At 37.5% G+C, this 17074-nt stretch overlaps 1 protein-coding gene and 1 pseudogene across 1 annotated transcript in view; one reads left to right on the top strand and one right to left on the bottom strand.

Moving 5' to 3' along the window:
- LOC121318956 (proprotein convertase subtilisin/kexin type 5-like) overlaps positions 1 to 17074 on the top strand; it is a 213500-nt gene that overhangs the window by 160419 nt on the left and 36007 nt on the right. Inside the window, exons 23-24 of the mRNA XM_041256193.1 lie at positions 12215 to 12415; positions 13768 to 13836. Of these exons, the coding sequence (XP_041112127.1) occupies positions 12215 to 12415; positions 13768 to 13836 (270 nt within the window). The remainder of the gene's footprint in view (positions 1 to 12214; positions 12416 to 13767; positions 13837 to 17074) is intronic.
- On the bottom strand, positions 4907 to 5744 carry LOC121318968 (annotated as a pseudogene).

Here is a 17074-nt window from a genome sequence, read left to right as displayed (position 1 = left end):
AAAGACAAATATGCCCGATTCCAGCCTTGCTGAAGCACCCCCAGATCATCACCGATTCTCCACCACATTTCACAGTGGGTGCGAGGCACTGTGGCTTGTAGGCCTCTCCAGGTCTCCGTCTAACCATTAGACGACCAGGTGTTGGGCAAAGCTGAAAATTGGACTCATCAGAGAAGATGACCTTACTCCAGTCCTCTACGGTCCAATCCTTATGGTCTTTTGCAAACCTCAGCCTGGCTCTTTTTTTCTTCTCATTGATGAAGGGCTTTTTTCTAGCTTTGCACGACTTCAGCCCTGCCCCTAGGAGCCTGTTTCGAACCGTCCTCGCCGTACACTTCACCCCAGCTGCCGTTTGCCATTCTTTTTGTAGGTCACTTGATGTCATCCTACGGTTGCTGAGTGACATTCGAATGAGTTGGCGGTCATCCCGGTCAGTGGAGAGTCGTTTTCGCCCTCTGCCGGTCTGTAGCTTTGTTGTCCCCAATGTGTGCTGCTTGGCCTTGTTCTTATGAACCGCCGTCTTTGAAATTTTAAGGATGGAAGCAACCCGACACTCACTGTATCCCTCTGCCAGTAAAGCCAGAATTGAACCCTTCTTTTCCTCACTCAAAACTTTCCTTTTCAACTCTTTGGGCATGGTCAGTAGTTATTTTTTGATTCCAATTACTTTTGAGGTACTACTAGCACTGTTTTGCCATCCAGCTGGTCCTATTGCAAGAGGATAGTGATGACCACAGGAGTGGTTTTTATACTTTTCCGTTAAATAAGATTTGGTTCAGGTGATCCCCTAATAAGTACCTCATTCAGTAGAATGAGGTGTGCCTGTGTTGGAATTCAACAGACACTGAAATGGAATGGCAGCCATACATGTAGAGATGCTGATTTAAGAACAATTTGCAATGGTCTCTTAATTTTTTCCAGAACTGTGTATATATATATATATATATATATATATATAATATATATATATATATATATATATATATATATATATATATATATATAGAGAGAGAGAGAGAGAGAGAGAGAGAGAGAGTAAGATGGGTACAGGGGGAGGATCAGATTCCCCCTGTCTAAAAACTTATGAAAATGTACGTTTTGTTCGATTTAATTGCTTTTGGTTAATTTGTTTGTTTAATTGTGTTAATTGTTTTATTGTTAATTATCCCCTGCACCTGGCTAGCATTGTAAAGTAGAGCCAGGTGCAGGGTATTTAAGGAAAGCAGCCAGTTTACTCAGAACGGTGTGGCTGTAGAGTGAGGAGCCTGAGGTGTTATGGTGAGGTAAAAACCTGTGTTTGGTTTTTTATGAAATCTGTTAGTGTGTATTTTCATGTTATATGTCAAGTAAGCAGCTTAGCTGTCTTGCAAGTCAGTCAGGGACCTGCATATGTTTAGTGAGTGATCTGAGGGAGCTAGGTGTTTGTTTGTTTTTGTTTGTTTGTTTGATTTATTTTTTTATTTTATGTCACATTCTTAGATGAACCCGAATAACGGCCAATCTTATTACAATATACAATATGTTATATATATATATATATATATATATATATATATATTATATATATTATATATCATATGATATATATGACATAAATGCATTTCATTGAAGTTACAGTATACATTTAAAAGTACTGTGCAGTTTATTGAAACTATGGATATAAAATGACTTTTGGAAACTAATACATTGCAAATGACCTGCAATTGAAATCTGCACGTCCCATTCTGATCACAGGCATTTTTAAACCACAAAAGCAAGACATCATCAACATCAGGGTATAGAGCAAATTGGAAATGCTGACGACTTGTATCCACAGTTTGCAGCAACATCTTTCCTCTTTATATGGTGATGCATTATCTACTGTTTTCAACAAATACATAATAGGCTCAGTAGACACAAAAGAGCACTACAATACAGTGCAGAGACACTAAGTGCAAGTTGTTACTTTTCTCATATCCTTAAATTCAACATTTTGAACTGGGGCAATTCATTTTATTAAGATTTGTCTTCCCAGGGAGGTGGCGGACCTCCAAAGTAATTCACACAAACAGGACATTCTTGTTTAGTTAATTTATTACAAGAAGTTAGAGAAATCCAATTTCATTTGGATTTCTCATTGGTTCCTCTGTTCCTCCTGCCACTACCCTTTGTGACTACAGTAAATGAAACAGTTGCCACCAAAACTACTTCTAGAATACACCAAAAGCATTTATATCCAGTTAATTTTGGACCCCAACACTCTTCTGTATTACTAGTAAGTGTGAGAGTCGTTGAGATCAAATATTTACAAAACAAAAAGTAACTTGGAAAATCTTTCTATAATTAGTTAAACCTTTCTTCTGAAGATCAAAAAGTACTGTAAAACTACATATGCATGCTCACATTCCGCCATTCCCTCCTTAATTTTTATATGAGAGAAAAACAGATGCAGATTTTATTGCTTCCTGTATTTGATTGCTGTTTTGAAAACACTACGCAAATAAGTAATTAAGACATACAAAATCTTTATCAGGATGTGGTTTGTCTGCAAGTAAAGAAAATACTCCATTTACATAACATTAGTCTACCAATTAAATAATATGATAGTGCAGGTCTGTCCATTTTTTTATATGGCACATATATATTTTTCCATTATGTGTTTATGTAACAAGAGAGACAACAATGTAAAGTTGTTACAAGTCTTTTATTTTGCACATCAAGTATCTGCAAACATCAAACAGGAGTGAATTCTTAAAAATAAAACAATGAAAACTAGGCTGCAGCACTTTTATATTGCACAATATAGATTTTTCTTTCACTCCATGTGGCAGTCACATGGTATAAAGTTTTAATCAAAATACACTAATACAAGTGCAGATATTTTAGATGCATCTACACAATACTGTTATATTAATTATGCAATAATATAATATTAATTAAACCTAAAATGCATATGGAGCAAATTAATAAACAATGATATCAATCAGATATCAATCACCAGATATCAATGCTAGAATAGCTTGACTCCTTGTAGACCTATTTATTTTTTCCTGTTTTATTTACTCAGCTACCAAGAGGTCAACCGCTATTCAAAAACACATTAATACAAAAATAAAGCCAGTAATATTTCAAAAGCACATCATATATTAATTAATACAAACCTTATCGATAATATACTACATGCTGCCACTCTGGTGTTTCTAGATTTTTGTATAATGTTAACATGACAAAATTAGCCACTATGATCATGTGTTGCTAGCTCTAGATAACATTAGTTGTTTTTGCAATGCTAGAGGGCTGGGTAATATTTACTCTACGGAATCAGGACAAAGAATAACAATTAAAAAACAGTGTTGTGTTTTTAATAGAACGTCATTGTGAAACATCCAATTCCAGATTCTTCTGTCATAAGGAATTATGTGAGCCATCAAATGTGCAAATCTGGCCAGCTTCATAACCCGACTGATTTAACTACAGAGCTACAAGGCCACCTGGCAGCACAAAGTGTTCCAGGATAAGTCTGCGAAGAAAAGCAAGAGTAAATGAAAGTCTGCATACCAGCATTTATCTTTACACCAAATAAATAGTAGAATGTTAGTTACATTTAAGTGACCCAATCTACTTCCATGTTGTGTGCAAAAGCAGTATACCAGGTGAGCTATTAGTCACGATCACGTTATTCAGCTCCAAGTTCCTAGATTCCTAGCATTAGTTCTGCGTGTAGCTGGGGGACATGAGCTGCTTGGTGATTTTTTTTCTCCTCCTAACTGCATGATACATCATATAGTGCTGGGACCTGACTATGAAAGGAAACTAAATTACCAAGAATAGCATTACCTATTTTACAATGTTTTTGGTATTTATTCTGTGTGTTTCTGGAAATCTAGTGTTCCAGGAAGTAACAGGCATCATGGAGCACTAGCATAATGTTGCTGCAAAATCACTCAAGACAGGATGGTTTTCTGGTTAAATCATGTTTTTTTTTTAAAGTGAAAATTTCAATTAAAAGAATTATAAACCCTTATGGAACAAACATATATTTTAATGTATGATAGAAAAGTATGATCCTTACATTTTCATATATAGAAATTGGCCCCTTTTTTATATATTTAAAATATATGGGCTATATTTAAAATATATTTAAGTCTGTAATCCATATATTTATTTTACTTGGATAACAGACTAATGAAAATATATGGTGCACTATATATTTTCAACATATAAAATAAATATATGGATTACAGATATACCTTATACTTAGATTTACCTTGAACTTCTGATATTTCGCCAGGTAACATTCTGCTTAGGAAAATAGTCCCTAACATTATTAGAATAGAAAAACGACATACACGTAAGAAAATGGTATTATTATTATTATTATTATTATTATTATTATTATTATTATTATTATTACAAATTATTGTTATTACTATTCTATTTATTTATCGGGGTCTTACTCTTTCTTATTATAATTTATTTGGACATATACAATTGTTGAATAGTCCGTGTAGTATTGAGTCTCAAAACTTGTTGTTGGAGGCGGGGCATCATTCAAACAGGCAGGGAGTGGATTGGCTGGTATGGAAATAACTGAAAGAGGGTTGGCAGCTTGACAGGCTGGTTTTGAGCCGTCATTACGGTGTCCTGTCACAGCTTGTCTCTAGACCAGTGTCAGAAAGTATGTTTAAGTGGCCCTTTATGTTGTCAGATTAGTTGTAGATTAGAATGTTAAAGGAAAAAGCCGGTATTTATTTGAGGATTTATTTAAAAATGTAATTCACAGTTAAGCACTTCAATGCTCCAGCGGGCAGCTATGCAAAAAAGAAGCCCTCTAGATCTGGAAGCTGATTGGCTGTTCGCACTCAATCGTTTTCTAATTTGTAAAAGTAGTTTTTTTTTTTTTTTTTTTTGTAAATATTTTTTTATTTTATATTTTCAAATCACGGACAAATGGTTTCTCTGCACAATTGTCAAGCACACTTTAGCTGCTCTGCTTGGCTGCCAGTCTCTTGTCTCTCCTCTGCAATGGTGAGGCGGATACCCTTTCCACGGGGCAGGGAGACCCATGGCTTGTTACCCTTGCTGACCACAAAGATGTTGGACAGCCTGGTAGCAAAGATGTTGCCAGTGGAATCCTTGACGTGAAGGATATCTCTCCCTGTTGATGATCACACCACCATGACCCAAGTTAGCACCACCAGTCACCATGCACATGTTACCTGTATCAAACTTGATGAATTCAGTGATCTTGCCAGTCTCCAGATCAATCTGGACAGCGTCGTTGGTCTTGATGAGTGGATCCGGGTAGCGGATTGTGCGGGCATCATGGGTCACCAGATGAGGGATTCCCTTTGTGCCAACAAAGATCTTCCTCATTTTGCACAGCTTGTACTTGGCCTCCTCAGCTGTGATGCAGAGAACAGTAAAGCGCCCCTTGACATCGTAGATCAGACAGAAGTGCTCTCCAGTCTTCTCAATGCTGATGACGTCCATGAAGCCAGCAGGGTAGGTGATGTCTGTGCGGACCTTGCCATCAATCTTGATGAATCTCTGCATGCAGATCTTCTTGACCTCATCTCCGGTCAAAACGTACTTCAGACGGTTTCTGAGGAAGATGATGAGGGGGGAGGCACTCCCTCAGCTTATGCGGACCAGTTGACGGGTGAGGAGCAAACACTCCCGTCAATTTATCCAGCATCCAGTGCTTCGGAGCTGCTACACGCTTCAGGTGCTTTTTAGGTCCTCGAGCCATGGCGGTTTCTGCAGGGAAAAAGTAGTGGTAGTAGCCGTTGTAGTAGTGTATAGTATTGTTGTTGCAAACTTTAAATAACCACTAGACTATACATATATAACCTGCTTCAACATTTGACATAGTTGTTAAGTTGGATTCATTTATCCATAGAAATACTGCTCACATTTTTTTAAAACAAAATTCGCTATTCATGTAATCTATTGTAATAGGAGAAAAAAGCTGAGGGGGATGATTCATAACAACCCCCCCCCCCTCTCGGCCCATCCACTTTTAGAAAGGCTGAAGCGCCATTGTTTACAGTGCCTGATATCTAATTAGAGCTTCAGAACTATATACTTGTGGCAGTGGTTTCTCGTTGCTCTGTGGATTAACAGGGGAGCTGTATATATTCGCTACAGTCATTTTGGCACAAAAGTAAACATATTTCTATCAACACGTAACAAACACATACGTTCTTTCATAACAGCAAAGCTTTATAAACAGAAAAATTACTTTGATTTCAATGAGTGCTGTTTATGAAAATTCACACTAACTTCAAGGCTGAAGAAAATAGCTGGAAAAGCATTATAGGCCTAAATCATTTGTAATTACTTGAAAGTTATAGCTTTGAAGCATGGAAGATGATATAATAGGCGAACAAATATAGACAGCAATTGTATGTATTTTTCATAATGTGTTTTTGCTCTGAGAGCTTTACAGAGGAGGTTGGTATTTGTAAGTATCAGTAACAATACAGAGTAAGCATCGGTAATTCAAGCATAATTACACTGAAACAAGCATATGATTTACTAATAATTAATTTGTTTTTCTGATTAAGTTGTTTTTATTGATATTCTTTTTTATCCCATAAACTAACATTAATCAATCATTAATAAGCATCTTATGAGTAGGTATGGAATATAACCTAAATTCATGGTTAGTTCATATGAATGTAACAGAAAATATGTTAGTTCAAACATATTACATTTGAATTACTGACACATTATAAAGTGTAACCATAATATCAAATGGAACAGCAAGGAGAAAAAACTCCTGTTAAAAAAACAAAAAATATTTGGCCCTGTTAACAAAGTTTAAGGACTGTTATAAGGAGTGGTTTAACATCCCTCGAGACACCTTCCATTAACTTGTGAAGACGTTTCAAGGCTGTAATATTGGTAAGTGGTCTATTAACACAATAATAGCTACAGATCCTAATAAAGTGGCCAGTCAGTGTGGGTGTATATATGTGTATATATATATGTGTGTGTGTGTGTGTGTGTGTGTGTATATACAGTGCCTTGCAAAAGTATTCAGACCCCTGACCAATTCACTCATATTACTGAATTACAAATGGTACATTGAAATTTCATTCTGTTCGATATTTTATTTTAAAACACTTAAACTCAAAATCAATTATTGTAAGGTGACATTGGTTTTATGTTGGGAAATATTTTTAAGAAAAATAAAAAACTGAAATATCTTGCTTGCATAAGTATTCAACCCTCACACATTAATATTTGGTAGAGCCACCTTTCGTTGCAATAACAGCTTTAAGTCTTTTGGGGTAAGTATATACCCACGTTGCACACAGGGTCGGAGTGATTTTGGCCCATTCTTCTTGGCAGATGTGCTCCAGGTTGTTTGGACAACGCTTGTGGACCACAATTTTCAAATAGTGCCACAGATTCTCAATGGGATTGAGATAAGGACTTTGACTGGGCCACTGTAGGACATTTACCTTTTTGTTCTGGAGTCACTTCAATGTTGCTTTGGCCTTGTGCTTGGGATCGTTGTCCTGCTGAAAGATAACATTCCTCCCAAGCTTCTGTTTTTTAGCAGACTGAAGCAGATTCTCTTGCAGTATTTTCCTGTATTTTGCTCCATCCATTCTTCCTTCAATTGTAACCAGATGCCCAGTCCCTGCTGATGAGAAGCATCCCCACAGCATGATGCTGCCACCACCATACTTCACTCTAGGTATGGTGTGTCTTGAGGCATGGGCAGTGTTAGGTTTGCGCCACACATAGCGCTTTGAGTTTTGGTCAAAAAGCTCTATCTTGGTCTCATCTGACCACAAAACCTTTTCTCACATCATAGCTGGGTCACTCTCATGCTTTCTGGCAAACTCCAGACGTGCTTTCAGATGGAACTTTTTGAGTAACGGCTTCTTTCTTGCCACCTTCCCATACAGGCCAGTGTTATGCAGAGCTCTTGATATGGTTGACTGGTGCACCATTACTCCACTCCCAGCCACTGAACTCTGTAGCTCCTTCAAAGTGATTGTTGGCCTCTCTGTGGCTTCTCTCACAAGTATCCTTCTTGTTTGAGCGCTGAGTTTTGAAGGACGGCCTTTTCTTGGCAGTGCCTGGGTGGTGTGATGCAGCTTCCACTTCCTGATTATTGATCCAACTGTGCTCTCTGCGATATCCAAACACTTGAATATTATTTTGTACCCTTTCCGTAATCTATGCATTTGTATTAATTTATCTCTAACTTCTGTAGAATGCTTTTTGGTCTTCATTTTCCTTCAGATTCACAGCCTTACCAATGATCCTTCAATAGTGGGGTTTTTATCCAGAAAATGTGACAGCAACTTTAATGGTTCACAGGTGGAGGCCAATGGTAAGGTAATTGCGTTGGGGCAATTTCTTTCGTCGGTGCAAACTGGGAGCTTCCACAGCACAGGGGTTGAATACTTATGCAAGCAAGATATTTCAGTTTTATATTTTTCTTAAAATGATTTCCCAACATAAAACCAATGTCACCTTATAATAATTGATTCTGAGTTTCAGTGTTTAAAAATGTAATATCAAACAGAACGAAATTTCAATGTACCATTTGTAATTTGGTAATATGAGTGAATTGGTCAGGGGTCTGAATACTTTTGCAAGCTACTGTATATATAATATACACACTGAGTGTACAAAACATTAGGAACACCTTCCTAATATTGAGTTGCACCCCCTTTTGCCCTCAGAACAGCCTCAATTCATCAGGGCATGGACTCTACAAGTTGTCGAAAGCGTTCCACAGGGATGCTGGTCCTTGTTGCTTCCCACAGTTGTGTCAAGTTGGCTGGTAGTGGATCTCTACTCCGAATAGCTCGGTCCATCTCATCCCACAGATGCTCAATCGGATTGAGATCTGGTGACTGGGCAGGCCACTGCAGTAAGCTGAATTGATTGTCATTGATGACTTGATTCCTAGACAATTCCTTGTGGCCTGGGGCATTATCCTGCTGAAAAAATCCATTAGCAGATGGATACACTGCTGCCATGAAGGGATGCACCTGATTGTCAATGATGTTCAGATATCCTGTGGCATTCAAACTTTGCTCCACTTTTATCAAGTGGCCCAATGTGTGCCATGAAAACACACCCCACACCATCACACCACCACCACCAGCCTGCAATGTTGACATGCAGCATGATGGATGCATGTACTCATATGGTTTTCTCCATACCCTATTCCTCCCATCAGCGTGAAACAGCAGGAACCGGGATTCATCAGACCAGACAATGTTTTTCCAATCCTCCAGTGTTTTCGTTCCTTAGCCCACTGCAACTGCAGTTTCTTGAGTTTTGCTGCAAGAAGTGGAACTCTGTTAGATCATCAGCTGCCATACCCCATTCATGTCAAGGTACGACGAGTTGTGCATTCTTTTATGGGTCTTTCAGCACCAGTGTTGTACTGGACTGTCAGTTGACTAACTGTAGCCCATCTGTTGCTCTGCATAATTCGTGTCATCCTCCTTTGGCCTCTTTCGTCAATGAGCCATTTTTGACCACTGGCCTGCTGTTGGCTGGATGTCCTTTGGGTGGTGGACCATCCTTGATACACACGGGAAACTGTTGAGTGTGAAAAACCCAGCAGCGTTGCAGTTCTTGACACACTCAAACCGGTGCACCTGGCACCTACTGCCATACCCTGTTCAAAGGCACTTAAATCTTTTGTTTTGCCCATTTACTCTCTGAATGGCACACATACACAATCCATATCTCAATTGTGTCAAGGCTTAAAAATCTTTCTTTAACCTGTCTCCCCTTCATCTACACTGATTGAAGTGGATTTAACAGGTTACATCAATAAGGGATCACAGCTTTCACCTGGATTAACCTCATCAGTCTATTTCATGGAAACAGCAGGTGTTCCTAATGTTTTGTACACTCAGTGTGTGTGTGTGTGTGTGTGTGTGTGTGTGTGTGCCAAAGTCAGATATTAACAGGGCTACCCTTATAAAAGTTTACCATAGTAAGAGCATAGCAAAGCAGAGTGAAAGCATGGTAAAGCAATGTAAAGAATAGTGAGGTATGGTAAAGCATATTAATAAACATGGTAAACCAGGGTACATTATGGTTATTTCATGTTATTACCATGAAAAAATCATGGTAAAAGTGCAAAAATACTGTGCAAAAATACCATGGTAAACTTGTATTGGGTCAGGTCAGCAATTGGACCACTGTTGCTGTAAGTGCCTGTATCCCTGGTCCCTGAGCTGCAGATTTTGGGGAAAGTACATTATATTCTAGTTATTGGGCAGTCCATGGGAACTAAGCTCTAACAGGGCAATTATATCTTCCAAACAAACTAGTAACTATAAATAGATGAACCATTTATTGCGTTTCCATGAGAGTTTTTTTTTTTTTTTTAACTCGAGACATTTACATGAGAAAAATGTCTCGTGTAAAATACTTTTTTGGGTTTGTTTTCTCAGTTTATTTTACTCAAGTAAACCGGGCTTTTCACCCGACATCATGCAATTGAATGGGAAAGGTGGGGGTTGATCTGTAAATTAACTATGCGTAAAGTACTTGTGCTGTTTTTGTAGATTACTAGTGAAATGTTATGAAAATGTGGTTTCCATGCATAGAGAACTGGTACACGAGCGAATCTAAGCTTCTGTAATAAAGCAAAATATCTTGTGCCTGGCTGGTTAATAATGTGTTGTACTACTCTTGACCAAATTGTTTTTCAAATGTTAGTGGAGTGCCATGTCATTAGTAGCGAATACTGTTTCAACTAATTTATCTTACGACTCATTAATTAAAAATAAACTTGGAGGTATAAAATGAAACTGACCAACAGGTATTGCAGATCACCATGGCTGAAAACCGGCAGAGACGTATATATTTCCCTTTTCATTCAGACAATACAGCAGGGGATCAGATGATGCTGCAAGTACTTCTCTGGCTTAGAAACCCTACAGTCTGGACGTCTGACTGCTGTTGAGGAAGCATTCAACTTCACGTTTGGGCAAACATGGGTAGTGGGCACTTGAAAGGGAGGTGGCAGATACTGATGAAACGGACTCAAGTGCATTAGTTCATTCAAATTGCCACTGCCTGCTGTATCCTGCACAAACTCTTGTCAACAACAAAATTAGGTGTTCAGGAATCACTGGCTGACTGTGAGACAGACGTGGAAGGTTACCAGTGTTGCCAAGTCTCACGAGAAAAAAAAAGTGCCACTGTCTTTCAAAACAAGCCCAAAATTAGCAAGCCCATGTTAAACTATGGGTGTTTATGGAAGTCCCAACCAGCGTCTCGTGCTGTCAGAGATTCTCTCCTTTCTTTTATGTTGTGTTGGATTTACTGTTGTGTTAAATATTCATGCTGCAAACAAATAAAACACAGTCAATGTGTTCATTTGCAATATTATTTAGTCCGTTCTGAGAGGACATCAACAACTTGTTGGATGTTGTTGCGTTGTTTTGGGCGATCTTGCTGGCTCATGACATCCAGTTCACCAACTATATTTATTAACACGGAGGGCAGATATGCGCTGTATTTGGACATAGCTGGGATCAAAGAAAGGACAGGAATTAATTGTTAGACATTTAAGCAGCAAGGTTATTCTCCAACAGCTGTATTAATACTATAACAAGGACATAACGCAGTTCATGGTTTGTGGTTTTATAGAGAACTGTAAACCCACAAGAGATATACAACATGATAGGCCAGGCACAGCAAAAAACAATAATAAAAAAGTCACCTGCATTATCATTAAGGTGACCTACATCACTGCTAACCATAAAATCACCCATCAGCAACTACATTCTGCCATCTTGGATCCACAGTAACAACTGACCTGCTCCCTTGCAATATTTATAGTTAAGAACAAAAACACTCATTAACATTTACATGTGAAATGCGGGTTTGCATGCAAAACTAGGTGTGGATTTTCCTGCGTCTTTTGTCATTTTGTCATTATTATCTTTCTTTGGCCATTTCAGCTACAAACTTAATTTACATGAGTAATTCTCCCAAACGTGCACACGCATTGCTATTTCACATGTAAATTGTGGTCTTCAGCATCTGTAATCTGGTTATACATTCTGTTAATTTATATTGATGGACAATGAAGATACAGAATTTTTCCACAGCCATTTATTGTAAGTTCTCGGAAATGAAAAAAATATATTTTTGGAATAGCCTATTCCTCCTTGAATCATATCTTCTATAGAGAATAACTACATTGACCTTTTTTCTTTGTGTGGTTCAGATAAATTTGGAAACAACCGCTACCTGTTCCGAGGAGAGTGCAAGGAAGCCTGCCCTCGGGGCTACTATCCCTCTGCTGAGAAGATCTGCCAGCAGTGTCCTGATAACTGTGAGGTGTGCGAGAGAGCTAATGAATGCTTAAAGTGTTCATCAGACTACTATCCATCTGACGGAAAATGCATTAAGCTGAATTGCAGTGAAGGTGGGTTCTCTTATATGTTTCTGTAAAATGCTTGTGCGCTGCCAAAGCACAGCATTTCAAGGACAATTTATAGCGATAGTATAGAGCAAAATCTTATCATGTGTAACTGGCCTGCTCGAGCACATTATTCTAAGCCATATCCCAAGGCTGTTTTTTGTAGGCCCCCAGATTACCCAAAGGGAGGGTGGTATGTGGCAAAGCAGGAGCTGAATGAAAGCAGATTAAATATACATTCAAGTAAACAAAAACAAAAAATTCTCCAATAAAAACATACAAGTTTATAACAAAGCAAAATGGCATATTTCACGATTTAGGGATTGCTGCCTCAGGTGGCAGAATAACTTTAATTATTTTTTTAGCAGTCACCTTTATCCAAGGCAACTTGCCAAAACTAGGATGTGTGAACTATGCATTAGCTTTAGAGTCACTTACAACAATGTCTCACCTGAAAGAGTTAGCACAAGTGGTTAAGTGATATCTCAATTTCACACAGGGAGTTAGTGGGTGAGCTGGGATTTGAACCGGGGACCTTCTGGTTACTAGCATGTTTCTTTAGCCACCAGACCACACAGCCTTAATCAAAAGTCTATTCTAGGGGATGCATTCCAAATTAATAGTGCTAGCTATCTCAGTGTATCTCAATGTTGCTTGAAAATCAAATTATCAACCACACTTCATGTAAACCACACTTCTATTTATGACTTGAATGTTTCCTTACATTCATTCACAGATGTAAATTTCAAAACTTAGGTCAACATAGTTTAAACAAAAGTTTGCACAAACATTCAAACTTTGATGTAAAGAATAAACCTACATCCATAGTTTAGTTGTGTACTCAATTTACACTATCTAATTAATCCACAATCAACATGCTTTAAAAAAAAACACAATTGCCATTTACTTCATTGTCGAAATGTGATCTACATTATTTAGGTAGTGTGTATATTAAATGATACCTTTTAATTAGAAATTCCAAAGCTGGAGACAAGAAAGTGTGTTAACACCAAGTAATCCTCACTGTTGATAAACTAACAATTACCTACAGTATTGAAAAAAAAAACATCATAAAATACTCTTAGACAGAAAACGGAAAACATTACTTCACCATGAGAGAAAAAGAGTCGTTTACAAAGTTATTTTAGTGTCATATATCATTATCTATTCCCACAAAAGTATATTGCAAAATGCCTGACATCACCCCCAAATGAAAGTTGTTGACTTTGCCACGCATTTCCTTAAATAGGCCATGGCAAGTGTATCTGGAAAGTTATGTGCCTTTTTTGTTGATAATTTATGGGCAATTTAAGTACAGCAAATATGAAAATGTAAACTGTCCCTTCTTGTCTGTGCAGGTGAAGTTGAAGACACAGAATATGAAGAATGCATGGAATGTGAGAAGGGATGCAAAAAATGCTTATTATGTAAGTCTCATATAATCCTTTCTAAAGAATTCTGATATCTCACTGTACATTGACAACTTTTAAAATCCTATAGGGAAGACAATGGGTTGAATTCTGAAAGCTTATTTACTCGAAATCATCATTACCACATTTTTTTTTCAGCAAGGAAAAACACAAAAAAAGAAAGATTTAAATTTGGAACTTGTTAGTAATCTTAAGTTGTTTATTTTTCATTTTATAACTGTAATGGTGTTTGTTTTCCTTTCTGATAAAATAGTGCTAATGACGATTTGATGTAAGTAAATAGCCATGAGAATAAACCTTCTGAAAGTATATCCTCTGTAAAAAAGGAAAAAAGGGGGGGGAGTTTAACAAATGAAACCTGTAGACCTTGACAATTTGGCATGAGGGGCAAAGCTGATGCAACAGTTTAAATACAAGAAAAACATCTTCTGCATTCCTACTGTATAGCTGAGCACTAAATCCTGGAAACAGCTATATTGCTGGGTTTTTTTCAGCACCATTTTAATTTCAGTTCCATACACTGAAAACAATTAAATGAGATTATCCCAACAAAGCAAGTACCAGCACCTCTATCTGGCACAAACACAAGAATATGCTCAAGCAAGGAAGATAAGAATTGCAATCATTTTAGTTGTAAAGATAGTGCTGTGTCCGTCAGAGTCATCAAAGTGTATTTGTATCAGGTCCTTGAATCTGGAAGTCACTGATAATTTTTTGCACTGCCTTCTGCCTCCCCTTTGTACAAAGCCTGTTATCAAATGTATGGGTCTTATCATGTTTCTACAACTCAGTGAGCAAACAGATTGGGAATTGATAGATGGTACACTGAAACTAGACGTTGTGGTGATGGTATTGGTAGAGAACATTGCTATAAGAACAATTTACTGGACATGGACAAGGGCTGCATGGGGGAAGAGACCTCGGGAATTGATAATATAAGATATGTGCTTATAACTTAGCGTAAGGAGACTCCCCTTGGCTTGTGGAGAACCACTCTCACGGAGGTGAGACCAAACTGTTCCGTCTCCAAGGCTGGGAAGCAACCAATATGTCCCTGAAGGGGCTCTAGAGGAGAGAAATAGGAAGATGAGTGATAGATCAATTTGGCAGGGGATCACCCTTGACTCACAGAGAACCTTCCTCCTGGTGGATGAAGCCAATGGGGGCTGGGCTTCTACTGTTGGAACTTCACTTACCCCCAAAAGAGACCCCCCCATCACCCAAAATTGCACCACCAATGCAAAACACACACACACACACACACACACACACACACACACACACATATATATATATATATATATATATATATATATATATATATATATATATATATATATATATATGACGCGCACAATCTATAGTTTTGAGCCTTTTAGTTAATAATATTTTTATTACCGAATGAATTATTCCTGAGTAATATTTAAGTTTGAAAAATACACAGTTTACCGCTAGCACCCTCCCTCCACAACAGAAACGTCAAAATATAAAACCGTTTACTTTACCTTTAAAAGAAAGGAGAGCTGTATCTTTGCCGTAACCCACTATTTTCTTTAATGATTTTTCAACCTGTGTCACCTGATCTGAGAGAAGGGTTGCCGGCAGGCTCCAGAATCTCGGGACTCTTTAAGGAAAGTCAGGTTTTGTAACTCACCTCTCTAAACTGCAAAGTATTCAGTAACGTGAGTGTGAGTTGTGCGAACTGTCGCTAAATTAATTGAATTGTTTTCACACACATGCCTGCGAGGATCGTTTCCATCCATCAAACCTATACAGCAGCTTTCTGGCTTTCTAAGTCTCTGACTGGGCGGGACCATGTGAAGCAAGAAATATTAAACAAATAGAAACTTTACTTGCTGCCACAAGGTTAAATGAAAGAGTGCAGGTGAGTGCAAAGTTATCTATAATAATGGTGTTGCACTATTTTGATAGATATTGTTTACTGTATAAAAAAAAATATTCAAGCAATACGACTAATCGTTGTTACGAGGCTCTCTGGATAGAATCGCCACCACAATTAAACAATTAAATACATTTACTAAACTGCTGAAGCAATTCACTCTCACTTCACATGTCAAATACATTGCAGTTTTTAGAGAGGGGTGTTAAAAAACCTGACCTGCCTTAACCCTTTTATTATGTTTTGGGTCTATTTGACCTAACACAAGTTTCCAATTAGCTTAAATGCTATTTTTCTTTTCATTTTCTGTATAATATTTTATATTTTATTGTAATTTGTTTTAGAATAGGTCATGTATGCAAATAAAATGTTTTGGGTCATTGTGACCTGTGGCATTTATCGATGTAGATTTGTGTGCAGGAATAAAACAAACTTCTTTAATTTGTTATTTTATTAGTATTATATTTGTATTATTATTTATTGAAATGGCTGCACCTGTCTTGAGATATTTATAAACAAAAAAACAAATAATATATATCTACAAGGCAGAGCCTAATTTTCTCTGTCTGTATTGCAACAGCATCTCACTGGTAAAGACATTCCAAAATGAGGAGATCCCAGGTTGGCAGTCAAATAAGTTTTATCACAGGTCCTGTATTAAAAGAACATAAAACAGTAAAACATTTGCAAATAAAAACATTTAATCAATTTAAGGCTGTATAAATTAGTCTGAAATTGCATCAGGTCAGTATGACCCAAAACATAACAGATGTACCTAAATTCTGAACATAATAGGAGGGTTACAGTGTCCTGAGATTCTGGAGCCTTTTACCATGACGAGTAACCTGAATCTCACTGCAAAATAAAACTAACATTGATTTAAATGCACTGTGTGTGTAACACATATCAAACAGGCTACGAAAATTTACAAACTGACAGTTGTAAAGTTACAAAAAATATATATTTCTGTGCACTGATTTTTTTTTTTCTCAGTATGATCTCTAGAACACATTTGACAGACAAAGCAACAAAAGTCTACAACAGTTTGCTGTTACTGTATATTACAGGTTTATTGCATAACTTCACTCCATGAAAAGTGTGATGTGACTGTGTTGTTGCATACAGGGGTATGTTTGCATTCAGCAGCTGCATGACGTGTTTAGTGCATGCGCCACCAGTAATTTAGGGAGTTGAGAGCTGTGACAGTGTTCATCAAACATGTTCTTGTTAAAGGAGAGAAATAACCTTGGCAGAGGATTGTGAAATAGACAGTGGAAAATAGAATGTCAGCAGTAATTGATCCGAAGGTTGAGTAGGGTTATAGGCCAGGTATTC

This window comes from Polyodon spathula, chromosome 1, assembly GCF_017654505.1.
Source record: "Polyodon spathula isolate WHYD16114869_AA chromosome 1, ASM1765450v1, whole genome shotgun sequence".
Lineage (NCBI taxonomy): Eukaryota > Metazoa > Chordata > Actinopteri > Acipenseriformes > Polyodontidae > Polyodon > Polyodon spathula.
Note: the sequence above shows the minus strand (reverse complement) of the source record. Positions and strands in the feature narration are given on the sequence as shown.